The 25,085-nt window shown below is 47.3% G+C and overlaps 1 protein-coding gene across 1 annotated transcript in view; it reads right to left on the minus strand.

Moving 5' to 3' along the window:
• The window catches only part of COL4A3 (collagen type IV alpha 3 chain), a 156,582-nt gene that overhangs the window by 75,089 nt on the left and 56,408 nt on the right, over window positions 1–25,085 (minus strand). Inside the window, exons 2-8 of the mRNA XM_075530203.1 lie at window positions 11,925–12,014; window positions 6,509–6,553; window positions 4,225–4,269; window positions 3,398–3,460; window positions 2,571–2,624; window positions 1,762–1,788; window positions 352–429 (exon numbers count right to left, since the gene is read on the minus strand). Coding sequence (XP_075386318.1) covers window positions 352–429; window positions 1,762–1,788; window positions 2,571–2,624; window positions 3,398–3,460; window positions 4,225–4,269; window positions 6,509–6,553; window positions 11,925–12,014 — 402 coding nt within the window. The remainder of the gene's footprint in view (window positions 1–351; window positions 430–1,761; window positions 1,789–2,570; window positions 2,625–3,397; window positions 3,461–4,224; window positions 4,270–6,508; window positions 6,554–11,924; window positions 12,015–25,085) is intronic.

Genomic DNA, 25,085 nt, shown 5'->3' on the forward strand with positions numbered 1-25,085 from the left:
TGAATGTTCTAGGACAGTAGTTCTCCACTTGTGGGTCGCAACCCCTTTGGGGGTCCAATGGCCCTTTTACAGGGGTCGCCCGATTTATTACAGTAGCAAAATTACAGTTATGAAATAGCAACAAAAATGATTTTATGGTGTGGGGGGGTCACCACAACATGAGGAACTAACTGTACGAAAGGGTCGTGGCCTGAGGATGGTTGAGAGCCACTGCTCTAGCATAAAGTGAGGCCATTATGTAACTAGATTAAATTACTATTCCAAAAGTTCTTAAGAGAAGGGAGAGAGAGGAGACAGAGAGAGAGAGAGAGAGGAAGCAAGGGAGAGAAGAGAAAGAGACATGAGAAGTACCTGGACTCCTGGAGTTCCTGGAAGGCCAAGGTCACCCTTTCCATTCATCTCTATGTCTTTTCCATTAGCTGGGGCACCCTGGAAAGGAAGAAGCTCATCAGACATTATGGATGCTGTATTTTCAACCCCCCTCTGAGAATGTATGGCTCATTCAAGGCCACCTTGCACGCAGGATAAAAGTGCTTCCAGGATATATGCTCAAGGGAATGACGTAAGTTTGTGTAGTTATTCCGCCAGGAACAACTCAAAGCATTTTCTAAACTTTTGTTGCCAATTTACTGTGAGATTAAGAAAGGCACCGGGATAGTAAGTCAGTTGCTAAGATACCAAAAGTAGTGATGATTCCAGAATTTGGGTCTTTGAACTTGAGGCCAGTTTCCTTCTCCCACTTCCTTTTTCTTTGAAAGATGCTGCAAAACCTGTATCCTTTAAGAAGACTCACAAGACCCAGAAGAAGTGGTTCAATAGGCATACTACATATCCAATCCCAGTTTTCAGGGACTCTGGACTAGTAAGGCTAGAATATGAAATCTGATTTATAACTACTTATAGCTTATCATTTAATAGAGGTCCTTGCTCTTTTCCATGGTGTCATGGAGGCGATCAGCTCCTTCACCATGAAGCTGAACCTCTCCTTCCCAGTCACTGGCTGCCAGAGACTCATTGAAGTGGACGATGAACGCAAACTTTGCACGTTTGATGAGACGCGAATGGCCATGGAAGTCGCCAATGAGGCACTGGGCGATGAATAGAAGGGTTAAGCTGTCTGCATTAGAGGTGGGAATGACAAGCAAGGTTTTCCCATGAAGCTGGGTGTCTTGACCCACGGCCATGTCTGCCTGCTGCGGGGTAAGGGACACTCCCACTATGGACCAAGGAGAACTGAGGAGAAGAAGCACTAATCTGTCCTGGACTGCATTGTGGATGCCAAGCTGTGCGTTCTCAACCTGGTCATTGTAAAGAAAGGGGAGAAAGAGATCCTAGGACTAACTCATATAACTGGGCCCCAAGAGCCAGCAGACTCCGCAAACTCTTCCATCTCTCTAAAGAAGATGTCGTCGGCCAGTATGTGGTGAGAAAGCCCCTGAACTAAGAAGGCAAGAAACCCAGGACCAAAGCGCCTGAGATTCAGCATCTTGTGACTTGCACCATGCACCAAGAACAACAAGGAGGAGGCTCCCGAATAGACTGAGGTTTTGGCCAAGAGAACGCAGGCGGCCAACGAGAAACGTCAGGCACAGTTTGCCAAGAGACAAGGCTGTCCTCGCTGAGGGCTTCCACCTCTAAGGCTGAGTGCAGTCAAAGATACAATTGAGCCTTGAATAAATATGCTCATCTGTTAAAAAACCAATAGAAGTCCCCTTCCCAAGTTGGGAGGTGTTCAATAACAATAGGTTACAAAGGACTTACCTTTGCTCCTTTCAGACCGACAGGACCCTAGAGGAAGGAGGAAAGGCAAATAAAATCCATGACCGGCTCGATTTGTGTCCTTCCCTCCGCTCATCAGCCTCCTCTTCCCACCGGCTCGTCATCACACACAGAGAGCTCCCATCGAAATAAACCAACACGTCTCCATTATGACGTCATTTACCCTCTCCCAATACTGTCCTCTGTTTCTTTCACCCCACCTGTAATCTCCCCACTCTCTTTATCTGCTCCTCATTCTTCAGTGTATAGCAAACTCATCTCCTGCCCACAGCCTGTCTCAGAAGCATCCTTTGCTAAGACCAACATTGCCATTGGTGACAAAATGTTGGGCCTCATCTTCCCAGAAGTATTAGGCAGACGTGGGTGAGGCCCTTCTACAGGAACCATGTTTTCCTGGGTTTGCACAGCAGAATCCTACTGATTTTCCTTCTACCAGTTGGCCCACTCCTCTTCCTTGGGCTCATTCTACTTGATGGAGGTGCTCCGGGCTGGCGTTCTCCAGTTCAAGTTCTAAGCACCTTGATTCTCACTCTCACTCTCACTCCTTGAGGTGCCACTGATCCAACTGGAACACACCTCCACTTGGAAGCCTCAAGAGCAGAACAAGGCCTCCAAGTCCCACCTGACCCACCCGAGGCATTTACTCATCCATTGGACAACTACCAGTTGGATGAGGACTATTGGCTGCCCCGAATCTCCCCAAGGTCATGATGAATTTGTGTACACGACCGTTCTGAAGTTGGGCTGTTCACATGTTGTATCTTGAATGAGCAGTTAGGGTGGAAACCTACCGGGATCCCTGGGTAGCCTGGTGTCCCTGGAATTCCTGGGAACCCTTGTTCACCCTGAAAAACACAAAGCTTGTCACTCTTAGCTGTTGAGAAGCATGTATTCAGATGCTTTCTGTGCCCTTGTTCCAACCTTGCAGTCGTAATCCAAAACTTTATGGCTACTGGGTCATGAGGCTGAAGGCCAGGAAAACCATGATTCTAATTGAAATCAGAATGAGAAGCCACTGTTTCTCAACTTGCACATGAACGGCCAACCACTCATTGTGCCAAGAACTTTTTAATTGCCGTGTCCTTGACACTCTTAATGATGGTTCACTCATGGTGGGGAAAAGCTGTGCACAGCTAGGAAACAAAGGGAGATGAGGGACCACTGACAGGCTCAGGGGGACCACCGAGAAGCTCGGTCCTTCTTTTCCAAAGGCCAGTTCCCTCGTAGGCTTCGTGTCTGAGTTATTATCTACACAGGGGCTTCGTGTAGTTCATGGAAACATGGAATCAAGTGATAAAAGGAATTTTCCCTGGAATTTTTGAAGCCCTTAGATTTCTACTCATAATATTCCATGAAAATAACCTGTCAAGCCCCCCGGTTGTCTTTAGGTGGGAGAACGTGGACATTAGGATGGAGCTGGTTGGGAAGAAGTAGGGGTGGAAGGATAGGAAGGTTTCTGGTTTAAAATCACATCTCTCTCCTGAAAACTCTTACCTTTGGTTCTGGCTGAAAGGTATGTGTGAAAAGTAAACATACCTGCATTCCATTGCTACTCCATCCCGATTTATTTATTGAGCAAAAACATTTATGACTCACTGTCTGTGAGAGAAGCTCTTACCTTAGAGCCATTGCACCCAGGTAAACCCAGAAGTCCAAAAGGTCCAGGATTGCCTGAGATGCCCTTTAAAAAAAAAAGCACATTCAAAGCCCTTGATAACAAGGGCCAGGACCAGTTGGAAACAGGAGTTCAACAGATATTTAAACAGAGAGGTGGCTCTTCACATAGTTATGTAGTTAGCGTGCCCATTTGTTCAAATACGTGCGAACAACAATGAGAGCAAAGAAATGGGATATTCAAAGCAGAAGCAGGATCAAGTGAGGTGCGGACATTTTGATAAGACAAATGGCCTGGCTAGATAGAACGAAGTCTCCCGACATGCTGCTTTAAGCTGGAGGAAAAGGAGGAAAGAAAAGAGACCAATGCGTAGAACTCATGGCCGTCGAGTGGATGCCAACTCACAGGGACCTGCTTGGGGAGGGTAGGACCGCCCCTGTGGGTTTCAGAGACTGAAACTGTTTACAGAAGCAGAAAGCTTCACCTTTCTTCCTTGGAGTAGCTGGTGGTTTTGAACTGCAGACTTTGCAGTTAGCTGCCCATCTTGTATCCTGTACTTTTAAACAAAGTATTTCTATTCTAGTCTGCTCCACTTGACTGCGTTCTATCCTGGTTTTGTTGTAGGAAATATGACTTCATTCAGAGTCTAATGACAAAGCCACACACACACACACACACACACACACACACACACATACACACACACACACAATGTGATCTATTGGGTGACTTGTACTGAATCAGTGCTATTTATTGGGTTAGCCTCTGTATGAGTTCTGAGCTCACTTGTTGCTCCCCTGGAGACCTACGGTCTTTTCTCCAATACTTACTGGCAGTCCAGGAGGGCCTGAAAATCCTGGCAAACCAGTAATTCCCTAAAGACAAAAACAAGAGGAGAAGGACAAGAAAAACATTTGCTAATGGTTAAAGACAGAAAAATGAATGCACTGCCCTTCCCATCCACTCCTACTGTCGGAAATGGCTGACCACGCTTTGTAAAATGCAAAGAAATCCATCTAGCAACCCAAGGTAAACCTTCCATTTACGGAACTTCTAACAAAGAGAATGAAGTTTTGTTTTGGGGATGTACTTTATTTTTATCTATCTATCTATCTATCTATCTATCTATCTATCTATCTATCTATCTATCTATCTATCTATCTAAAACTTGACTGCAATGGGCTCCATGCAGTACGGGTGCAGAGGAGGGTGGAGAGCACGCTGTGGAAGCAGGAACATGTTGGTTGACATGCCAGAGGCACAGCTTCTCACGTGGGGAGGAAGAAAGAAAGAAAGAAAGAAAGAAAGAAAGAAAGAAAGAAAGAAAGAAAGAAAGAAAGAAAGAAAGAAAGGAAAACCCAGGGCTGGAGCAGAGGTGTGAGAGGGAAAGGGGGCCACTGGACTGTCTCCCTCACTCCCAGGAAGCATCTCTTGTCCCTGGATCCCTCCCCCTTAACCTGCCCCCTTAAGATTCCATGTCTTGTTCTGCCTCTGGCCCTAGTGGCTCCCTCCTTTGCTCCCCTTGACTTTTTTCCCTGACAGATTCTCAAGTCGGGGAAGTGCCCAGGGAGGGGCCCCCAACGTGTCCACGCGTGAAGATACAGCCTTTGCCTTCCATTTCTGCCGCTTCTCAAATCTCACCTTGTTCCATTTGAGCCAGAACCTGATTTTCTCCATTCCCTCCTCCTTTCCCCTGGGACTGAAGGTGGGGGGAAAAAGGGGTGGGGGAGGGACCATTTCCCCAGACAGAGCACCAGCCAGCAGGAAGAGGAGGAAATAGAAAGAGAGCAAGAAGGACCATTGAGGGAAAAGGCTCTTAAATCCAGAGGAGGGTGGGGCTGGGGAGGATGGGAGGAAAGGAGGTGAGGGCAGTGCGCACTGTCACCCTGCCCACTATCTATGGGATAGTCACCCAACCCAGGGGACAAACGAGACGGGGCCCCATCTGATGGGGAGGAGAGAGGAGCCAATCACTCCAACCGAGTGCATCTCTCCAAGAAAGCCTGCTGCCTTCTTCCTCCCCTTTGGATGCTGGGGAAGGTTGTGAGGAGTGGTGGAAAGACAGGCAAAGAGGATTCTCTTCCACTCTCAGGGATGGACTATATTTATTATTTTTTAAATCATTTTATTGGGGGCTCATGCAGCTTTTATCACAATCCATACATACATCAATTGTGTAAAACCCATTTGTACATTCGTTGCCCTCATCATTCTCAAACACTTGCTCCTGGTATCAGCTCCTCATCCTGCTCCCATGACCCCTTGATAATTTATAAATTATTATTTTGTCCTATCTTACACTGGCTGACATCTCCCTTCACCCACTTTTCTGTTGTCTATCCCCCAAGGAGGAGGTTATATGTAGATCCCTGTAATTGGTTCCCCCTTTGTATCCCACCCTCCCTCTACCCTCCCGGTATCCCCACTCTCACCACTGGTCCCGAGGGGCTCATTTATCCTGGATTCCCTGTGTTTTTCTGGTTCCTAACTGTATCAGTGTACATCCTCTGGTCTAGCCAAATTTTTAAGGTAGAATCGGGATCATGATAGCGGCAGGGGGAGAGGGAGAGGAAGCATTTAGGAACTAGAGAAAGTTGTATGTTTCATGGTTAATACTCTGCACCCTGACTGGCTCATCTCCTCCCCATGACCCTCAGTAAGGGGATGTCCAGTTGCCTACAGATGGGCTTTGGGTCCCCACTCTGCACTCCCCCTTATTCACAATGGTATGATTTTTCATTCTTTGATGCCTGATACCTTAAGGGATGGACATTAAAGATGCAATTAGCACCTGTTAATTGTTCTCCACTTTCCTGGGATCCTCTGGACAGATGCTTATATGTTGCACCTCTGCATGCCCACCGTTGTCTCCACCATTGCAGGAGAGTCCCTCATGCCCATTCCCAGACAATCAACACCCACCTGCAGTGTGGGAACCAGGACCGTATTCAACCCGGGCCATCTACCATGCTGGCTGGTTTTATCTGCTTTGGAACATCATGAAAGGACTCAGCCACAGCGGACACCTCTGTGACATGTGCACCACAGAGGTATTCTCATGAACAGAAGAAGATACTTCATCAACCATCAGGATGAACCAGTTGGACTACTAACCCTGACACCTTTGTGACCAGTGACGCCTTGAAGTCCTGGAGAACCCTGGATCCAAAGGAAAAATTGAAAAGTAAACTCTTTGACAATTAGTTGATACCCCCCACCCCCAAAAAACCCTAAACATCCCCTGATTCCTATTCATGGCAGGTCCACCTGGTACAGAGACGTGTGCTCCATAGAACTTCCTTGGCTGTCACCTTTATAGAACATAGAAGCAGGTCAACAGGACTTAGTCCCATGACACCTCTGGGTGGGTTCAAACTACCAACCTGTATGTCAGTAAACTCACTCTGAAACTCACTGCCTTCAAGTTATTCCAACTCACAGTGACCCAGTAGGACAGGGCTGAACTACCCTTGTGGATTTCTGAAGCTGTCTTTATAGAAGTTGAAAACCTCGTCTTTCTCCCTTGGAGCAGCTGGTGGTTTCAAACCACTCACCTTGTGGTGAACAGCCTAACATGTAGCTACTATGACACCAAGGCTCTTTGAGGTCAGCAGTCCATCACAAATCACTTGCACCATCCTGGGACGTTTGCCATGAGCAACTTGTAAAGGAAGGGTCCTGCTCATACCCACACTATGTCATTCTTGTGACTGTTTCACAGGCAATGTGATTCACCTTGTTGCATTCAAGTTAAAATATTTACATCCAAATCCCTTCACATGCTACCATGGGGTTGCTTCTGACTCATAGCAACCCCAGAGGATGGAGTAGAACGGCCTCTTTGGGTTTCTGAGACTTGACCTATTTACAGGAGTATAAAAGCCCCTATTTCTGCAGTGGATCAGCTGGTGGGTTTGAATTGCTGACACTGGTAAGCAGCCCAATGCATAACACACTATGCCACCAGAGACAAACATTCATTCAAGTTCTTGCTCCTGAGAGTGGCGTCCAAGGACCTACAATACCAGCATTGTCTGGAAGCTTGTTAGAGATGCACTTTGGATTTGGAATCTGGATATTCACATGATCTAGTGCAGTGGTTCTTAATCTACCTAATGCCATGACCCTTTAATACAGTTCCTCATGTGCTGGTGACTTATTTTCATTGCTACTTCATCACTGTTGTTTTGCTACTGTTATGAACTGGGCAACTGCTGTGTAAGGGTCGTTTGACCCCCAAAGTGGTCATGACCCACAGGTTGAGAACTGCTGATCTTGTGGGAAAGTATGAGAAATGCCCTTTAAGTACGAGAAAAACTCATGCTGGGCAGCCAGCTGCTGAAATACAGTGAGGACCAATGACATGATTATCATGGCTGAAAAGGACAGGCAGTCTTTTTTTGCCCAAGGAAGATTTGATGAACAAAATGCACTTGACATGCTCAAGTAAATTAGTCAAATGACAACTGCCTGAAGCCCCGCCCCACCCAACCCAACCCAACCCAATCCAACCCAACCCAACCAAACCAAACCCAACCCGCTGCCATCCAGTAGATTCTCACTCCTCGTAATCCCAAAGGACCGAGTAGGCCTGCCCATCTGGGGCTCACAGCCTGTACGTCATCACAGGAAAGGAAAGCGCCCTTTGTCTCCCTCAGAGCAGCTGGCAGGTTCAAACTGCTGACCTCGCTGGAACCAGAAATCACCTTGCTTCTGGTCCATACTGGACACAGCTTTGAGACCTTGTTTCTTGCAGAATAACCTTAAATGGAGGCTTTTAAGTTTCTATTTTTTACTAAGCCCATTGGTGTGCATGTTTCATGTGCCAAAGGCAGCTTGCATCATTCCAGAACATTTCAGTTTGTTTCAGTAATTTTTCATTGCTCAAAGAAAGGACAGCTACAGAGTATTCTAAGATTAGACGCCACGGTCAAGGCCATGGCTAACCTCTGCTGACTGCAGTGGAATTCCTGGGGCAGGGCTGTGTGCCCTAGTGGGTCCCCTCACTGCCATGCATGGTGCAGGCACAAAAGTGACTTATAGTTGTTACTTCCCCTTGTAAATGCCTTCTTCTGACCAGAGTTGGAGGAGCCTCTAGTCAGGTTTGAAAGATCAGTACTCATAGTGAGTAGACCTGGTGGCAGCCTGGGATCTGCAGTGAGCCATTAACCACAAGGTCAGCAGGTTTGAACCCATCCATTGCTCTTCAGGAGAAAAAGGAGGCTGTCTGTTCTGTAAAGTTTCAAAGACTCGAAAACCCAAGGGAGCTGTTCTACTCTGTCCAAAAGGGTCGCTGTGAGCCACAGGTGACGCAAAGGAAGTAGGCTGGTAAACACAATGGTCTGTCTTGGAGCAAATTCCCTCTGTGGTTACTGCTGGTTTCAGCTCGGCTTTACAGCAGTTGCCCCGCACAACCGGGCACATACACCAGTCAAGATGCCGATTTTTTGTTCTTTGGGGAAAGGTATCAGTCATTTGATTGAAGAAATCATGGACCCACCCATCCAATTTTGGATGTCTGATGTCAACTCTCGTTTCAATATACAATGGTTGGAAAATTCGATTGTATGCTTCCACAGGCTCATATGTTAAAAACCAAACCAAGCCACGGCCATCTTATTTTGACCCCCAAAGGCTTTAAGGACAGTTCAGAAAAGTATAAACAAGCAGCCTTAAATGGGCCGGGCCGGGCAGCCGGCCATGGAAAGATGACAATTGTTTCTATTTTAAATGCTTGGCTTAGCAGCTCTCTGAGAAGTTTCCACTTTGGGGCAGTTGTGGTTTGAAACAAGGACGAAAGTGTCCAACTAATGGCCAAACATCATCTTTACAGAAGCAGGTGCCAGCGCTTGTTTCCACAGCACCAGGGGCGGGTCCCAGGGACACCTTTCTGGTGGGATTTCGAGTCCAAGCAGTTTGTGCCACTCGGGATTTTTCAATGAGCTCCTGTGAGGAATCAGTGTGCAAGTGTCCAGCCCAGGAAGACGAAGCCAATGTTGTCTTTTAGGATCACTTAAATATTCTAGCCCAGTGACTCTCAACTCTCCTACTGCTGCCACCCTTTAATACAGCTGCTCATGTTGTGCTGACCCTCCCAACCATAAAATTATTTTCATGGATACTTCATAACTGCAATTTTGCAACTGTTATGAATCAGGCGACCCCTGTGAAAGGGTCATTTGACCCCCAAATGGGTCTTGGCCCACAGGTTGAGAACTGCTGTTCTAGACCCTATTCTAATACACAATGTATGAAATTGAGGAATGAGCCTGCCAGATCAATTATAACCATCTTTCCTATGGTTTAGTTAGTCCATAGCTTGCTGGAAGCCTGCTGTCTGGGGAGTGAACAATTGAGTGCGTGTGAGGCCAGGCTTTAAATGGCCTTAAAGTCAAGCATATTAAAGGCTTAATGTCCCCTGCAAGGAAGGCCAATCAGCAGCTCTTTGGTCACTGGGTGATTTAGTAAATCCTCCAGGATATGTGCCTGAACAAAGCTCTTTGGTCTATCACAGACGTTCGGAAGTGAAAGCATATGATGGGTGTTCAGAACCTTAGGTGCCTTGGTGTACAGGGGCCAGCTGAGAAAGAGGACCCAGTGATGGCTGGGACACAGGAAGGCGGTCAGGGGATGAGGATTTGAGAACAAAGAGATGCGGGTTTCAAAGCGGAGAGAGTGGTACTAGGTTTGAAACAAAGAAAGGGGGTTCAGGGCTGGTAGGGACGCACAAGTGTCCGTGAACATTGGCCATTTGGAGGTCAGTGAGGACCGTTGGAGGGCTTTTGCAAAGGGTTGTCCTGGGGACACAGTGGTCAAAGGCTTAGCTGCTATCAGAAGGCAAGTGGCTCAGATCCCAGCCCCCTCCCAGGGAAAAGATGGGGTGGGGGGGGCCGTCAGCCTCCACAAAAAGTAGAGCTGTGGAAACTCTGTGTCACTATGCACAGAAACAGAGTCAGCAGCCATGGGTTTGGTTTTATCAAGCAAACTGTATCTGGCCAAGGGGTGAAATGTGTTTAGTTACTAACCTAATGGTTGGTGGTTCAAACACCCCCAGCAGTCCCTCAGATGGCAGGGTGGGTGATCTGCTTACAGAAAGATTATGCTACCAAATTCTCTTCGGCCACACAAGGGGTTACCATGAGTCAGAATTGACTAGAGGGCAGCAGGTTTGATTTGAGGAATAAATAGAAGACACATGACAGTCAGCACGCCCAGAGGTTCTGGAGGAAGCTTAGCGAGCCAAGGGAAAGACAGGTGTAGTGGTAGGTCCTGGGGGACTTATGGGAAATTGATTTCCTTGCTGTTAGGTGTCGTGGAATCCGGTAGAAGCCTTCTCGACCCCATGGACAATAGAGCAGAACACTGTGTGAGCCCATTGTTGCCGCCACCATGTCAATCCATCTCATCGAGGGTCTTCCTCCCCTGCCCCCCCAGACCCTCTACTTTTCCAAGGAGGAGGTCCTTTCCCAGGGACGGTTCTCTCCTAATCACATGTCTAAAGTATGTGAAATAAAATCCCTCCATTCTCAGTTCCAAGAATCATTCTGCCTCTACTTTCTCCAAGACAAATCTGTTTGTCTACGGTAATTTCAATATTCTTCGCCAGCAGCATAGTTTAAGTAACCGAATCCTTCTGCAGTCTGTCTTATTACTCCTTCCAGCTTTCACTTGCATGCGTGGTGACGGGAAACACCTTGTCTGGGTCAGACGGAGCTTTGTCCTCAGCGTGACATGTAAGGGAGGTCTTGTGCAGCAGACCCGCCCGATGCAATCCATCATCGGAGTTCTTGATTCCTGCTTTCATGAACGTTGATGGTGGAGCCAACTGAAATGAGGTCCTGGCCAACTTCCTTCTTTTTCCCCTTTATCAGGATGTTGTCTGTTGGCTCCGTTGTGGGAATTCTGAGAATTCTATGACTGAAGACTGAAAGAGGAAAGCCAATATCAAAAGGGAAATTAGAATGTTCTGAGAGGGAAAAGAAAACCTTCAAGGCCAAGGTCCTTGCTGGAATTTCAGGGGTAGGTCTTGACCAATGGAGGAAGAGCTTGTCTTTTCTGTGGGGAGGAGAGAAGGTGGGAGTCGAGGAAGATGTAAAAACGTGTGTGTAGCTGGGAGGAGAGGGAAGAGGTTGCAGAGAGGACCGGAAGCTGGTGAGGATGGTTGAGAAGAGTCTTTAGATAAGCTGCAGTTCTCAGGTCTGCTAAGATCTGAAACCAGGGGTGTGTGTTTGCCTCCACTGTTGGCTAGCGGCTGGGTTTTTTCACCCCCAGGCAATCAGCGACCCAAAGCAAAAAAGAAGCCCATTGTTGTTGAGTCCATTCTGCCTCATGACAAGCTCACGTGGGACACGGCAGGACTGAACCTGCTCCCTCGGACTTTCTTTGCTGTAATCTTCATGGCAACAGATCGTCAGGTGAGACTCAGGAGAAGAACTGTCTAAATTTGGGGTTAGTAGTCAAACCGTCTGTTCTACCCAGGGACAGGAAATCAAGCTTCAAGAAGAGCTAGGGGATAGGATGACATACATACCTTGGGTCCTTGTGGTCCAGGTAAGCCTTCAGGACCTGGGAATCCTTTCTGGCCAGGAGAACCAGGGGGTCCAGGAAAGCCCCTCTCTCCCTGTTAAAACAAATAAACAAGACAAGAACAACAACTGTCCAACAACAAACACACAGTCACCTTTGTCTTCTTCTCTATGACTTGACGCTTTGCATACTATTTCCTTAGATTGAAAAAGACATCACTAGCACTCGGTAGCGAGTGCTCCAGGTAACTGGAAAGTGTTAGCATCGACCTATTGTTTTAGCAATGACACCCACACCCCACAATGGTAAAGCTTCCCGGAGCAGACGGGAAGGAAGAAGCGTCAGGAACTGGGAAGACTCAAAAGCCCAGCTAGAAAATTCAAGGTTGGTGGCTTGGGTAGGTGGGTGGCTACAAGGCTAAGGTATGGGAATGTGTTTTCAGAATGGACAGAATTGTAATGTAGGCGTCTCGATGAAACTCCCTGCCATCGAGTCGATTCTGACTCAGCGACCCTACAGGACAGAGTAGAACCGCCCTTGTGGGTTTCTGAGACTGTCCCTTTCCTGGAGGAGATGTCGAATGGCTGACCTTGTGGTTCACAGCCCAACGTGTAAGCCAGGACCCCACCCACGCTCCTCTCTGGGTGATACAGGGACTCACGATGGGGGCAGCTGTTGGTGGAGGAGATGCAGCAGAGATATCAAGGGTGGCATCATCAAATGTGCAAGAGTGATTATTTTTAAAATTAAGAAACGATCAGATGAAATGAGCAAGTCCCTGATGAGAGTGAATGGAAGTCACAAAGGCCCATCATTCCACAGGGTTCAGCCGAGGAACATTCTTCCCGTGGTGGTGTGGAGCCTGAGGTCACTCTCACGAGGTAAAGACCACTGGTTGACTCCTGCCAAAGTAGTCATGCAAGCGAGATCGTAGTAGAGAAATGAGAACCAAGTCAGCGACTTCAACGGTGCAGATGTGTGTGTAACAACAGCAAAGAATCAGCGGCTCTGCCTCTCTCACTACTGAGCTCACTCCCGGCACCCTCTCTGCTGCCATCAAGTGGGCTCCGCCTCATGGCGATGCTATAGGATTGGGTGGAACGCCCTAAGGTTTCCCGAGGCTGTAAATCTTTACAGGAGCAGACAGCCTCTTTGAACTGCCAATTTGATGGTTCGAAACCCAATGGCTTGTAAACGGAGAGCAGGAATTCAATCGTGCTTGAATACAAGCAGGGGATTTGAATAAACAGCTATAAAGTAAACTGCCACTATGTAAACAAGCTGTCTGACACGTTCTAGAAACGCCTGCTTCTCCAGGTAGTCTGTATCCACCTGTATGTGTGCTAACTCATCTTTTAAAAGTAAATAACTTAAAAAAATACATCAACCTAGAAAAGATTTTTAAAAACTATGATGTAAAATAAATAAACTGTGAGCATATTGCATCTAGGTAAACCGTTTTGTTAACCGAAGATGTGTGTTTTCAAGGGTGCTTTTTCTTGGCTCCCTCCAATCTCGTTAGACAAACTAATGATTGTCTCTGAGGAAAGGCAGAGGGGAAAACAAAACAAAAAACCCCCGACAATGCCGGTGCTGTCTCTGTGGTAAAGATTTGTTTGTCCCAAGTTAACAGAGGGAATCAATGAGACATGCCAGCGTCCCTTGTTTTCTTTCTTTTTAAAAAATAATTGGCTTTTTTTCTTTTTTTAACATTTTATTAGGGGCTCATACAACTCTTATCACAATCCACACATACACATACATCAATTGTATAAAGCACATCCGTACCTGATGCAGAGGGCTTAAGTGGAGAGCAAATAATTGGCTTTAATACAGTTATCACATCATTCCACAGTTCAATATTTTTAGTCTGCAGTGGAGAGCCTGGTGGGTCCTGCTCCACCAGGGGGCGATCTCGAACCAGTGCTGCAGCACTTGAACTGTCAAAGTGAGCCAACTAAGTGGCTGTCAGTTGTTTCCTGGCGTTAAGCGTGATCACGTCTACATACGGAGGCGTGCTCATAGTTTTTCCTGATTATTCTTTGCAGATAAAGACAACTAAAAAAGTAAGCTGCCATCACGGAAACAAGCTATCTGGCACTTTCTAGAAGGGCATAGTTCTGAAGGTCAATGCCTCCTTACCAGTGGTCACTGACATGATTCTGACTCATGGTGAACCAGCCTCCGTAGCATTTTCAAAGGCTGATTGTTTTTCCCTCCCGCAAGGATGAATGAGCTTCAAAAAAGTTTGTAGAAATACGGCATTATAAGAGAAATGGAATTTTCCCGATCACTTTACGAAGCCTCTTGTCGATGGTGAGACCTTTCTTCTAAGGTACCCCTGGGTGAATCTCAAGCCCCAAACTTGTGGTCAGCCACTGAGCACGTTAACTGTTGACAACGACTTAGTAAGTTTGGCTTTGGGGAACAGAACCAGATGTGTTGTCAAGGCGACTGGCCCTTGCTTAATGAGCTCTCCGGTGACAAGGAGCAGTAGCAGACTTGGGTTTTACCTTCTCTCCTTTGGTCCTGGAGCAGAAGCACCGGCCTTTGCCTTTACAGACACAGCCCTAGAAGGAGGCAAAGAGAGAACATTTTGTTTACAAATAGTTGAATAAATCCTGCGAACAGGGCAGAAGCCAATCCAGTGTTCTGTCCTTTGATCCCTGAACCCAATTGACTAGGAGCCAGAACAATCCCCCTCACTGTCGTCAAGTTGATTCTACTTCACAGAGACCCTATAGGATAGGGTCTGTAACTCTTTACTATAACTCTTTACTACAGTAGAAAGCCTCATCTTTCTCCCATGTTGCTGCTGGTGGTTTCAAACTGCTGGCCTGGCAGCTCATAGCCCAACATGTAACCCACTATGCCACTAGGGCTCCTTTAGGAGCAGGGCCACAGTACTTTTTTGTGGGGAAAGGAGACCTCAACTCAGCTATGTTTTCTCAAAACTCCACACTCACGGTCAATTCTGACTCACGTGACCCTATAGGACTGTGAAACGGTCCCCGTGGGTTTGAGGCTGTAACTGCTGACAGGAGGAGAAAGCACCGTCTTTCTCCTGGAGAGCAGCTCGCGGCTTCTAACTGCTCACCCTGCAGATCACAGGCCGACACATAACCCGTATGCCACCAGGGCTCCCAGGAAAAATAGGATGGTGTTGACTACTGGGAGATTGGTCAGAGGAGTGGCCATCATATTTGCCGTGTTGAAGAATTTGAAATCATTTGTCTGTGGGAAAGACCACCTTCTTTGCTCATCTTTAGCTCAGAATAGAATCCAGTGGAGCCACAGCGCATTGCCAGTGTTGTAGGCACAGGGGGTCTAATATTTCTTGGGTTCTACAACGTGTGTGTCTACGTGAAAAGTGACCGTACAGTGATTGGCAATAACATCGGTCAGTGCATCTCAGGTTTTCCTTTATAATGTTCAAGGCCGAAAAGATCACCAACAGTCATTCTCCGTCTTTGAACGAGAACTAGAAACCACGACCACAGACAGCGATCCCATTCTGACTCAGAGTGACCACATAAGACAGAGCAGAGCTGCTCCATGGGGTTTCAGAGACTGTCTGTTTCTCTGGGTGTGAACAGCCGACCTGGCCATTAGGTCCAATGTCTAACCCATAGTGTCACCAGGCTTCTTTATCTTTAAAGGGAATAAAATGAATTCATTACCACTACTACCAAAATGGTCTTTTTAATGAAAACAACAAGAACAGACACACACAGCCTGTATGTAGGGCTGGCATGCTGGGGGTGGCCAGCGAGCGTCCCAACCTTGAGACAAAGAACAGCTGCCTCAGTGGAGCCCCCCAGTTTATGGTGATGTGTATGGCACCCCTGGGAAATGAAGACACCCAGGTCAGCGGAACTGCTGGGGAATTTGCTTCAGTTTTACTACTTAAGGTCATTGGCCAGGTGTGGCTAGCCTATGCATGGGTACAATGGGGGTGGAGAGGGGGACCAGGTTTTTTGGGGTGTGTGACCATTTTGCTGATATGGAAACACTCCAGTTGACAGAATGAGTTTGAGATTCTTGTTTGGCTGTTTCTAGAAGCAAGTACGACCTTGTGGACCTCTGCAGACCGTCCCTACTCTGTAGGGCTGTGTCGATGACTGTTGATGACTAGGTGGATGGACTGAAACCCGAGGCGTTCATGTGCACTCAATGACGCTGCTTATCCTGAAATACACACTTCAGTGTCCACCTAACCTTTCAGTGCTCCTGTCATTCAGCTAGATGACTTAAACTGAACGACAGTGGCCATGGTCTCAATCTTGTGGTTTTTCCTTCTCCTTGGTGGTAGTGGTGGAGGGCGGGGGGTGCACATGGATGGTTGTCTACATTTTTGTTGAGATGAGAGGAACGTTTATAGAGCCCATTGGGTTTTCCTTGAACAATTCACGTTTTGCTTCACGACGTTGATTGTAGTCCTCACAATGCAACAGCTTCATCCCACTTCTTCCCTATGTTGGCTGTTCCTAGTCAGCCTTCTTTTGCCTCCCTTCCCGTCGTCTCAGCCTTTATCCCTGCCAAGATGCTGCTGTCTGACCTATTGTGGTGGATGGCTGTAAGTAGTTCACCTGCTTGGTCTGTCTCTTGTTGGGCTGATAATTGAGTCATGGGAATGAGTCTGAATCTATTCTCAAAGGGGGTTCTAGGAGCCCTGGTGGCCATGTTGGGTAAACATTGCACTGCGAACCTCAAGGTTGGCAGTTCAAAACCATCAGCTGCTCTGTGGGAGCAAGAGGAGGCTCTATGCTCCTGTAAAGATTGGTAGCTTTGGAAACCCAATGCAGGGTCACCATGAGGTGGGCTTGACTTGATGGCAGTGGGTTTGGTGCTTGGTAAGGGCTGTTGTCTTAGCCTTGGGGGTTTCTCCAGTCTCTGATCTTTTCTTCATTATGTGGAGTTTTGTCTTTTGGACCCACTTTTGAAACACTATGCTTACGCAAAAGGAATGTAATTTATTAAATGATGACTCAAATGCTAAATCATTTAAAAAACAGCAGGAGGATATTTTTTATTTATCAAGAAAGCAGAAAAGTGACAAATATTTTATAACCCCAACATTTACGACTCCTTTTCTTCCAATAGTAAAGTTTCTCTTAGTTTCCTTCTGTCCTAATGGAGTAAGAAATCATTTGTCAAGAGCAGAAACCTCTTAATAATGATTTTATAGCCTTTCAGCCTCTGCTAACCATTAACACATGAGGAAGGGACCCAAGGTTATGGGATATTTTTGTACATTGGAATATTAAATGGCTTACCTGGTGAAAATCATTATTTTAATGGTCATTTTAATTCTTTTGTGGCCTCATTCAGAAGGCAAAATAAACGTTGATTACAGAGGATTGGAAAGAGAGTAGACGAACTATGGGCAAGGAATCATGCGATTTCTGACCTCGGGGAAGCTAATGTAGAGTAAACTTCAGCTTGGACAATTACTTCACTGACCCTCTATTTTATCAAGCACAATGTCCTTCTCCAAGGTATGGTATCTCCTGACAACACGTCCAAAATATGTGAGCCCAAGTCTCACCCAGGACAGGTGTGTCCATGTACTTTCTATATTTTTTCACTAGCGCCTAGTTCAAAAGCATGGATTCTTTTAAATATTCTAGATCAGTGGTTCTCAACCTTCCTAATGTGGCGACCCTTCAACACAGTTCCTCATGTTGTGGTGACCCCCCCAACCATAAAATTATTTTCGTTGCTACTTCATAAGTGCAATTTTGCTACTACCATGAATCGGGTGACCCCTGTGAAAGGGTCATTCGACCTTCAAAGGGGTCACAACCCACAGGTTGAGAACCACTGTTCTGGATAGTCAGGCCAAAAAAAAGGAAGACACTCTTAAATCAGACAGAGTGCCACGGTGCCTGCAACAATGGGCTCAAACATCCACAGCGGTAAGGATGGTGTGGGATTGGCAGCCATGAGAGACGCATGCACAGAACAGACCGCAGAAAGGCCGCTTATGTAGAGTATGAACCTGGAGACAAGGCAGAGTGTTACCTTGTCTGACCTTAGCTGGGAACATGCCCACGAGGAGGTTCCAAGTGTGTGTCTAGCTGTGCACGGTCACAAAGGGTTACGGAAGTGCCGTGAGTTTTGCTCTGGAGGTGACCAAGGAATACATTTCAGTGAGGAGGCAAGTGCGCACCTAGGGAATCCACGACTAATGAGGGCAGACTGCATCTTAGGCAAAGGCAACAAGGGCTTCTGGGAATGTCCACCAGCTAGCCCTTTCTCCTCCTCGCCACTCCAGTTTGCTCTTGTTGGCTGCTGTCATGTTGATGCTGACTCACGGGGAGCTCATTTATAACAGAATGAAAGGCTGCCTGGTCCTCCACCATTTTCATGGGATGGCCCCTGGTGCCAACCCATTGCATTGAGCATCCCCTCATTTGTGTTCACCCTAGACTTTACCAAAACTAACAGTCCTTTTCCAGCGACTGGTCTTTCGGATGACCTATTAAAAAAAGGCAAGACGGGGTCTTGCTACCCTTGAGTCCAAGGAGTATTCTAGCTGTCTTCTAAGATCAATGAGTAAATTCTTCTGCTAGTCTATGGAATGGTCAGTAGTCTTCAGCAGTGCGGTAGTTACATAATCTCCTGTCAACTTGAGGGTATTAAGAGGGATGGGATGGAGTCTAGCCTGTCAATCGGGTTGCAGCTTGATGACCTCATTTGGAGGTGAGACAGAAATAAATGGTTCACTGGAGGCCAAAGTCACTTTCTCTCTGCTGCACATTCCTGATGACAAGCCACATGGAGCCATGCTGATGGCAGCCAGAGCCCTGGAGACATATCCACTGCCATTGAATCCACAGGATTTTTTACCTTCCAGCTGGCGATCTCTGGTATTTAGCATCATTGCATGTGTTGTGAGTCTGAAGAGGAATTAATAGACATATGAGACATATGGGCTAATGTAGACATATGGGACATATGGGCTAATATCGGACTTAGGGATTTGAACTGGCCTGGGCTGGGATATTTTCTTAACATACAATTAACTCTTTGATATAATGCTCTTTTTCACACATATACGAGTGTCTCTTGATTTGTTTCTCTTGTCATCCTGGTCTAACACAACAGCTCCATAATGAAAAACAAATCGGACATGACACTCCCAGGCCCTGAGTCGATTCCAACTCCTACTTAGATTCCACCAATTCTTCTGGCTGCCTTTTCATGGTCCAGTTTTCCCAAAGCACAGGAAGGGCCTGCAGTGACCGTGTATGGTGCAGGCGATCCAGATTCATCAGTGGGGCCTCTGGGCCTTTTGGAATGTGAAAGACATCTCTTCCAGTAGCTTTTCCCAGTGCTGTATATTGTTTGATCCCTTGACTGCTGTTTCCATGGGCGTTTATTGGTGACCCACATCACATGGGCCACCCCACATTGCCTTCTTGGGGTACGTATGTGTGACATACTTCCAGAGCAACATATCCCAGCAATGAAGGGTGGGGTTTGCAGAGGGTAGGCTTCCTGGGTCAGGACTCCAGCTCTGTCATGTGTCACCTGTGTGACCTTGGGTACCCACTCTCTGCACCAGTCTCCACCTCCGTAAAATGGGGTTCAATGAGCGAAGGCTGGTCAAGGCTTGGAACAGTGATTTGTATCCTTATAGGGAGAGGTGCAGGTGGGAACCCAACAGTCTGCCTTGATTCTGTTTTCCCTCCATGTTCCTGCTTGCTCGTCCCAAGTAAGGCCAGTAGGCACTGTGTCTCACACTTTTCTCTATCTCCCCCAGCTCTGGTGGACAAGTCTAAATGCTCTTTAAAAAAATCATTTTATTGGGGGCTCGTACAATTCTTATCACAATCCATACATCCATCCATTATGTTAAGAACATATGTACATTTGTTGCCATCATAAATTCTCTTTTTACCCTGAAAAAAAATGGATTGACATATGCTCTACTTTTCCAATTTATGTTCCATTTTTTTTATGGTTGCCGAATCAGCCAGGAGACAATTTCTTAGATCTGACTTTCTCTTAGCCTCGCCTGTCTTGTTTCCATGTCACCCTCTTTTACACAGCAGTGCTCTTCCCTGCCCTGCACCCATCTCCCTGCTCCCACACCCGCCCAGGCTGGTTGAGCACAACGGGAAGTTGGCATTGCTTGGCGCTAATTAACACTCTGCTGAGCAGGTCTGTTGATTCTGCAGTATGATTCTCTGACCCAGCCAGCCCCTCTGCCAGCCAACAGCCTGGAGGCAAACGTTTTTGCATCTGAAAAGAAGAGCTGACCAAGGGTGGCTGCAATGGTGCCAGGCAGAGCTGTGATTGCAGGGTCCTGACACCACCTCCACCCCGTCTGCCTTCAGCAGCTGACCGTGAACCTTGGCAGGCTTTCCAGCAGTCAAGGTGAAGGGTACCCAAGAGCTGGTCTCTGCAGGTCCCTTCTGCCACACCCTATGGCTGCTGTCACTGCCCTAGCTGTCACAGGCATCTCACTGTCCCCACCCCGTCCAATCTTTCAACTCCTGTCCAGAGAGGCACCCCCAGTCTAGACACCTCCAGCGGCCCCCTTTGACTGAATTTCTGGATGTGGCGGGCACAGACTACTGGCTCCCACGAAGGGGCTGGCGGCCAGAGGTCTCTGGTCTATCTGGGGTAAACATTCTGGTATGAGGGCTTAGCCCATTTTGGGGAATGTGGTGTGTGCTATTTGCACTTAAACATTAACTACAGGTCCTTTGGCTCTTTCTCGAAAAGCTTCTGAATCCAGAAGGACCGAGGGCCCTTTGACCATCTGAATGCGTTTCCGGGGACTGCTGTCACACGTACCACAAAGTGGCTGGCCTTACATGACAAATGCATGCCTTCCCAGTTTGGGAGGCTAGATGTCTGAGTTCAGGGAACTGGCAGGGCCAGACTCTCTCTGAGGGTGCTGGGGGAGGTCCCTCCTCTTCTCTGCTGGCTTCTGGCTCTCCAAGTGCTCGTTGGCTTGCGCCGGCAGCATCACGCCATTACTACACAGCTGTTTTCCTTCTGTGTGTATCTTTGTGTCTCCTCTCCTTTGGAGGTTACCCATCTGGTTGAACTGAGGACCACTGCATGCACCATGGAGTGAATGCCAAAAGAATAGACAAATCTGTCTTGAAGTGTGGTCAGAACGCTCCTTCGGGGCAAGAATGGGGAGACTTCATCTCATGTACCCTTCTTAGTTAGTGTGGACAGGTCATCAGAGGGGCTGAGACTGGAGAAAGACAGTACTCTTGATCAAGCTGAGGGTCAGCAATACTAAAAAGGGTGATCTGTGAGATAGGTGCCCTGGGGGCACAGCAAGGTAGGCACGGGCCAGTCACGGAGCCATCAGTAGTTTGCCCTTACCAGCTGCTCCGCGGGGGAAAGAGGGAGGCAGGCTGCTTGTGTAAAGATTGACAGCTCCAGAAACCTCATGGAGGTGCCCAACGCTGTCCTAAAGGGTCCCAAGGAGTCAGAAGTGCCTCTCTGGCAGGGGCTTTCAGTCAGTAAGGGGGCACGGTGGCTGCGACCAGAGGGTCTAACACTGCCACAGTGGTGAGGATGGCATAGGACCTGGCAGGGTTTTATTGGGTCTTTATGTTGAAACAGACTAGACGGCACCAAACAATAAGAGGACGTGAACTTGGGTGGAAGCTATAAGAATATCACAGCACCAGTCAACTACTCCAACGACGTGCTGCACTGGGAAAATCTGCTGCCCAAGATCTGTTCAAGTGCTGAAGAGCAACGATGTCACTTCGAACCCTGAGGTACCCCAAACCCAAGCCAGGGCTGTTTCTTTTTAAATTTTAATAAACTATTTTATTGGGGGTTCTTACCACTCTTAAGCCATGGCATTTTCAATCGCCTAATATGCATGTGAAAGTTGGACAAGGATGAAGGAGCTGCGGGAGAATTGATGCCTCTGGGTGCTGGTGTAGATCAGGAGAAGCACCATGGGCTGCTCGAAGAACAACCCAATCTGTCTTGGAAGAAACAACCAGAATGCTCCTTCGAAGAAAGGATAGCGAGACATCATCTCATGAACTTCGGACATGGTCCCAGGAGAGACCAATCCTTAGAGAGAGAGATTGCGCTCAGTAAGGTAGAGCATCAGCGGAAAAGAGGAAGGCCGTCGAGGAGATGGAGCGACACAGTGGCTGCAATAACAATTGTGAGGAGGGTGGTGGGGCTGGGCTGTGATTTTGCTTTGTCGTACCTAGGCTCACTGGGAGGGGGAACCAGCTTGACAATCCCTAACATCAGAATGTCAGTGGTGACTGGCTGACAGATGTTGAGCATTTACTAGGTGTAGGAAGCTGAGGGCCCATCACGGGCTGTCATTTTACCAAATAGAAGCCTTCTCTGGATTCTCGAGAAGACTGATCCATATTGTCTAAAACCATGGGCACTGCTGAGTCTCGGTGTATTTTTTCTAAAGAATCAAAACTCAATGCCAATGAGTTCATTCTAACTCACATGGACCCAATGGGGCAGGGCAGAACTGTCCATGTGGGTTTCTAAGACTGTAACTAAATGGGAGTAGAAAGCCTTGTCTTTCTCCTGCAGAGGAGCTGCTAGTTTTGAACTGCTGGCTTTGCAGTTAGCCCTATGCCTCCAGGGCTCCTACAAGCTCTTAAATCAAGTAACTAAGACTTATTCTGGAGATGAAATCTTACTCACACTTTAAATATGCTTCCTTCTTCCTCACATTTCTTTTTCTAGCTTTTTATTGTGACGTTCAAAAGGAGAGGACACACAAAGGTATTTAATCAACTATGACCATCGTTAATTAGAAGTGATGTTTTCTCCAATGTGGAAAACTCCTAACATAGTTTTGACCTCTCAGTATTTCAAATAAGTAAACAGAGAAAGAATAGTCTCCGGAAAGTTTTAAAGAATGACCCAGAGAGTTGATCACCCTTAGGGCTGACAGTCATCTCCCACAGACACGGACAAATCCCAGAAGGCATTGGGAGTTGCTGATGCATACTCTCCACGTGAATTTTCATTTCTCCCATGAGACCTTGGCCCTGAGCTTCATTCAAGGTAGTTGGCTATATCTAAGAAGTTTTCATAACTCTGTCCTCTGTAGGGTTGACCACGTTCAGGGATAGATTTGCAGTACAGGTAAATTCCATGTACAAATGTCTGCATTCACCCCTATGTGAATCCGTGCTCACATGCCCACTCTCCTCCTCACTCCTGTTCAACTTGTGTGTCTACGTACATGTCTTCTCATGGCTTTGCAAGACTGTATATAAAACAGTATTTACCTCTAACTCTTGCATCCCCACCTCCCCTGTATTTTCCCCTGTGTCCACCAGGTTGTGCCGATCCCCCTCCTACTGTACATTGCCTTCCCCTCACTCAAGTTAACACCCCGTCTATCTGCTCTCCGCTTTAGTTCATTTTAGGATAGAATGATGGTGTGGTAGTTACATAATTTCAAGTTAACTGGATAAATAAGTGTAGGGGTGGGGTCTAGCCTGTCAATCAGAGAACAGCCCGATGATGCCTCCTAGTGGGCATGGCCTTTTCATGAGGATTCTGGGAACTTCCTCTCTTTTCACTGGAGGCAGGCCACACTCTCTCTGCTTCACTTTCCTGCTGTTGAGACCCTCAGAGAGCTGGAGAAGCCACGTGAAGACCCACACCGGTGCTGAGATGCTTTCACCTGCATTGGATCCACAAGACTTTTCACCCACTGGCCTGTGATCTTCCTGCATATGCTCTGTGAGTCTGAAGAGGGATTTATGGACTAGTGTCAGACTTATGGGCTGGATCTGGATTGGGCTGGATGTTTATCAATCCACAACTGCTTTTTGATATAAAGTTCTCTCTTACACATATACGCGTGTCTCTGGATTTGTTTCCCTAGTCCACTCGGACTAACACAGATGGCAAGGCCCCTTAGCTTTCACCTGCCTCCTACTGATTCCAAGCTCCACCTAGATTTTATTAGGAGTCCTGTACTTGTCATTTTCCCAGGAGTGGAAGAGCTATCAGTGCTTTGGGGAGACTTTGCAAACCCAGTAGGCACACTGACTGGTGGTGTAGTGGGTCGTGCATTGGGCTGTTAACCAGAAGGTTAGAAGTTCCAACCTATCAGCACCTCCTTGGGACAAAGATGAGACGCTCTGCTCCTAGCACCCTAGAGCTGAAGCTTTCTGTTCATAAAGCCCAGGGAGCAGTTCTACTCGGCCTTCTAGGGCCATTTTGAGTTGGAATCCAGCCAACAGCAGTGGGTGTTTTTTTTTTTTTGGTGTTGCAAACTTTGAACAACAAAGTCAACAGCTGAAACCCACCAGCCATTCCATGGGAGAAAGTTGAGGCTGTCTGCTCCTTTAAAGATTTACAGTTTCAGAACCTCTAGATAGAGGCCCTATAAGTCAGTGGCACTGGGTTTTGCTGTGGGTTAACGTGTCTGCCCAGTGCTATAGCCTGACTGGATTGTCATTGCTGTTAGCAGCCTTTGAGTTGGTGCTGAAATCAGGCGACCCTCTGCACAAGAGACTAAACCACTGTCCAGCCGTCTACCCTATTCCTGGGCACTGGTAGGCTTGAGTGCTGATTGGGCGCCTTCCCACCTAGAAGGTTCATCCCCTGCACTCTATGGGACAATCTTCTGTTGTGATGGATAGGGCTTTCTTTGGCTAATTTACTGAAGTGATCACCAGGCTTTTAGTCCTAATCTGTCTTACTTGGAATGCTCCTCGGAAAGATATTTGAAATTCTGATGATAGAGCTTCCAGCATCATCGCCACACGCAAACCACCCCAGAAAGACAAACTGAGGCTATTGTTGTTGTTGTTGTTAGGTGCTGTGGAGTTGGTTCCAACTCAGTGACTCCATGTGGAACAGAACAAAACACCCCCTGGTCCTGCACCATCCCCACAATTGTCGACACATTTGAGTCCGTAATGCAGCCACTGTGTCAATCTATCCCCTCAAGAGGCCTCTCTTTTTCGCCATCTACCAAATGTGGTGTTCTTTTCCAAGGACTGGCTTCTCCTGATAACATGTCCAAACCACATAAGGAGAATTCTGGCTGTCCTTCCACGAAAGAGTCCTTGGTTCTTTTGGAAGTGCGTCCTGCTTTGCATAGTCTTCTCCAGCACCACAATTCAGATGCATCTATCCTTCTTTGGTCTTCCTTACGCCATGCCCAACTTTC

This window comes from Tenrec ecaudatus, chromosome 13 (genome assembly GCF_050624435.1).
Source record: "Tenrec ecaudatus isolate mTenEca1 chromosome 13, mTenEca1.hap1, whole genome shotgun sequence".
Lineage (NCBI taxonomy): Eukaryota > Metazoa > Chordata > Mammalia > Afrosoricida > Tenrecidae > Tenrec > Tenrec ecaudatus.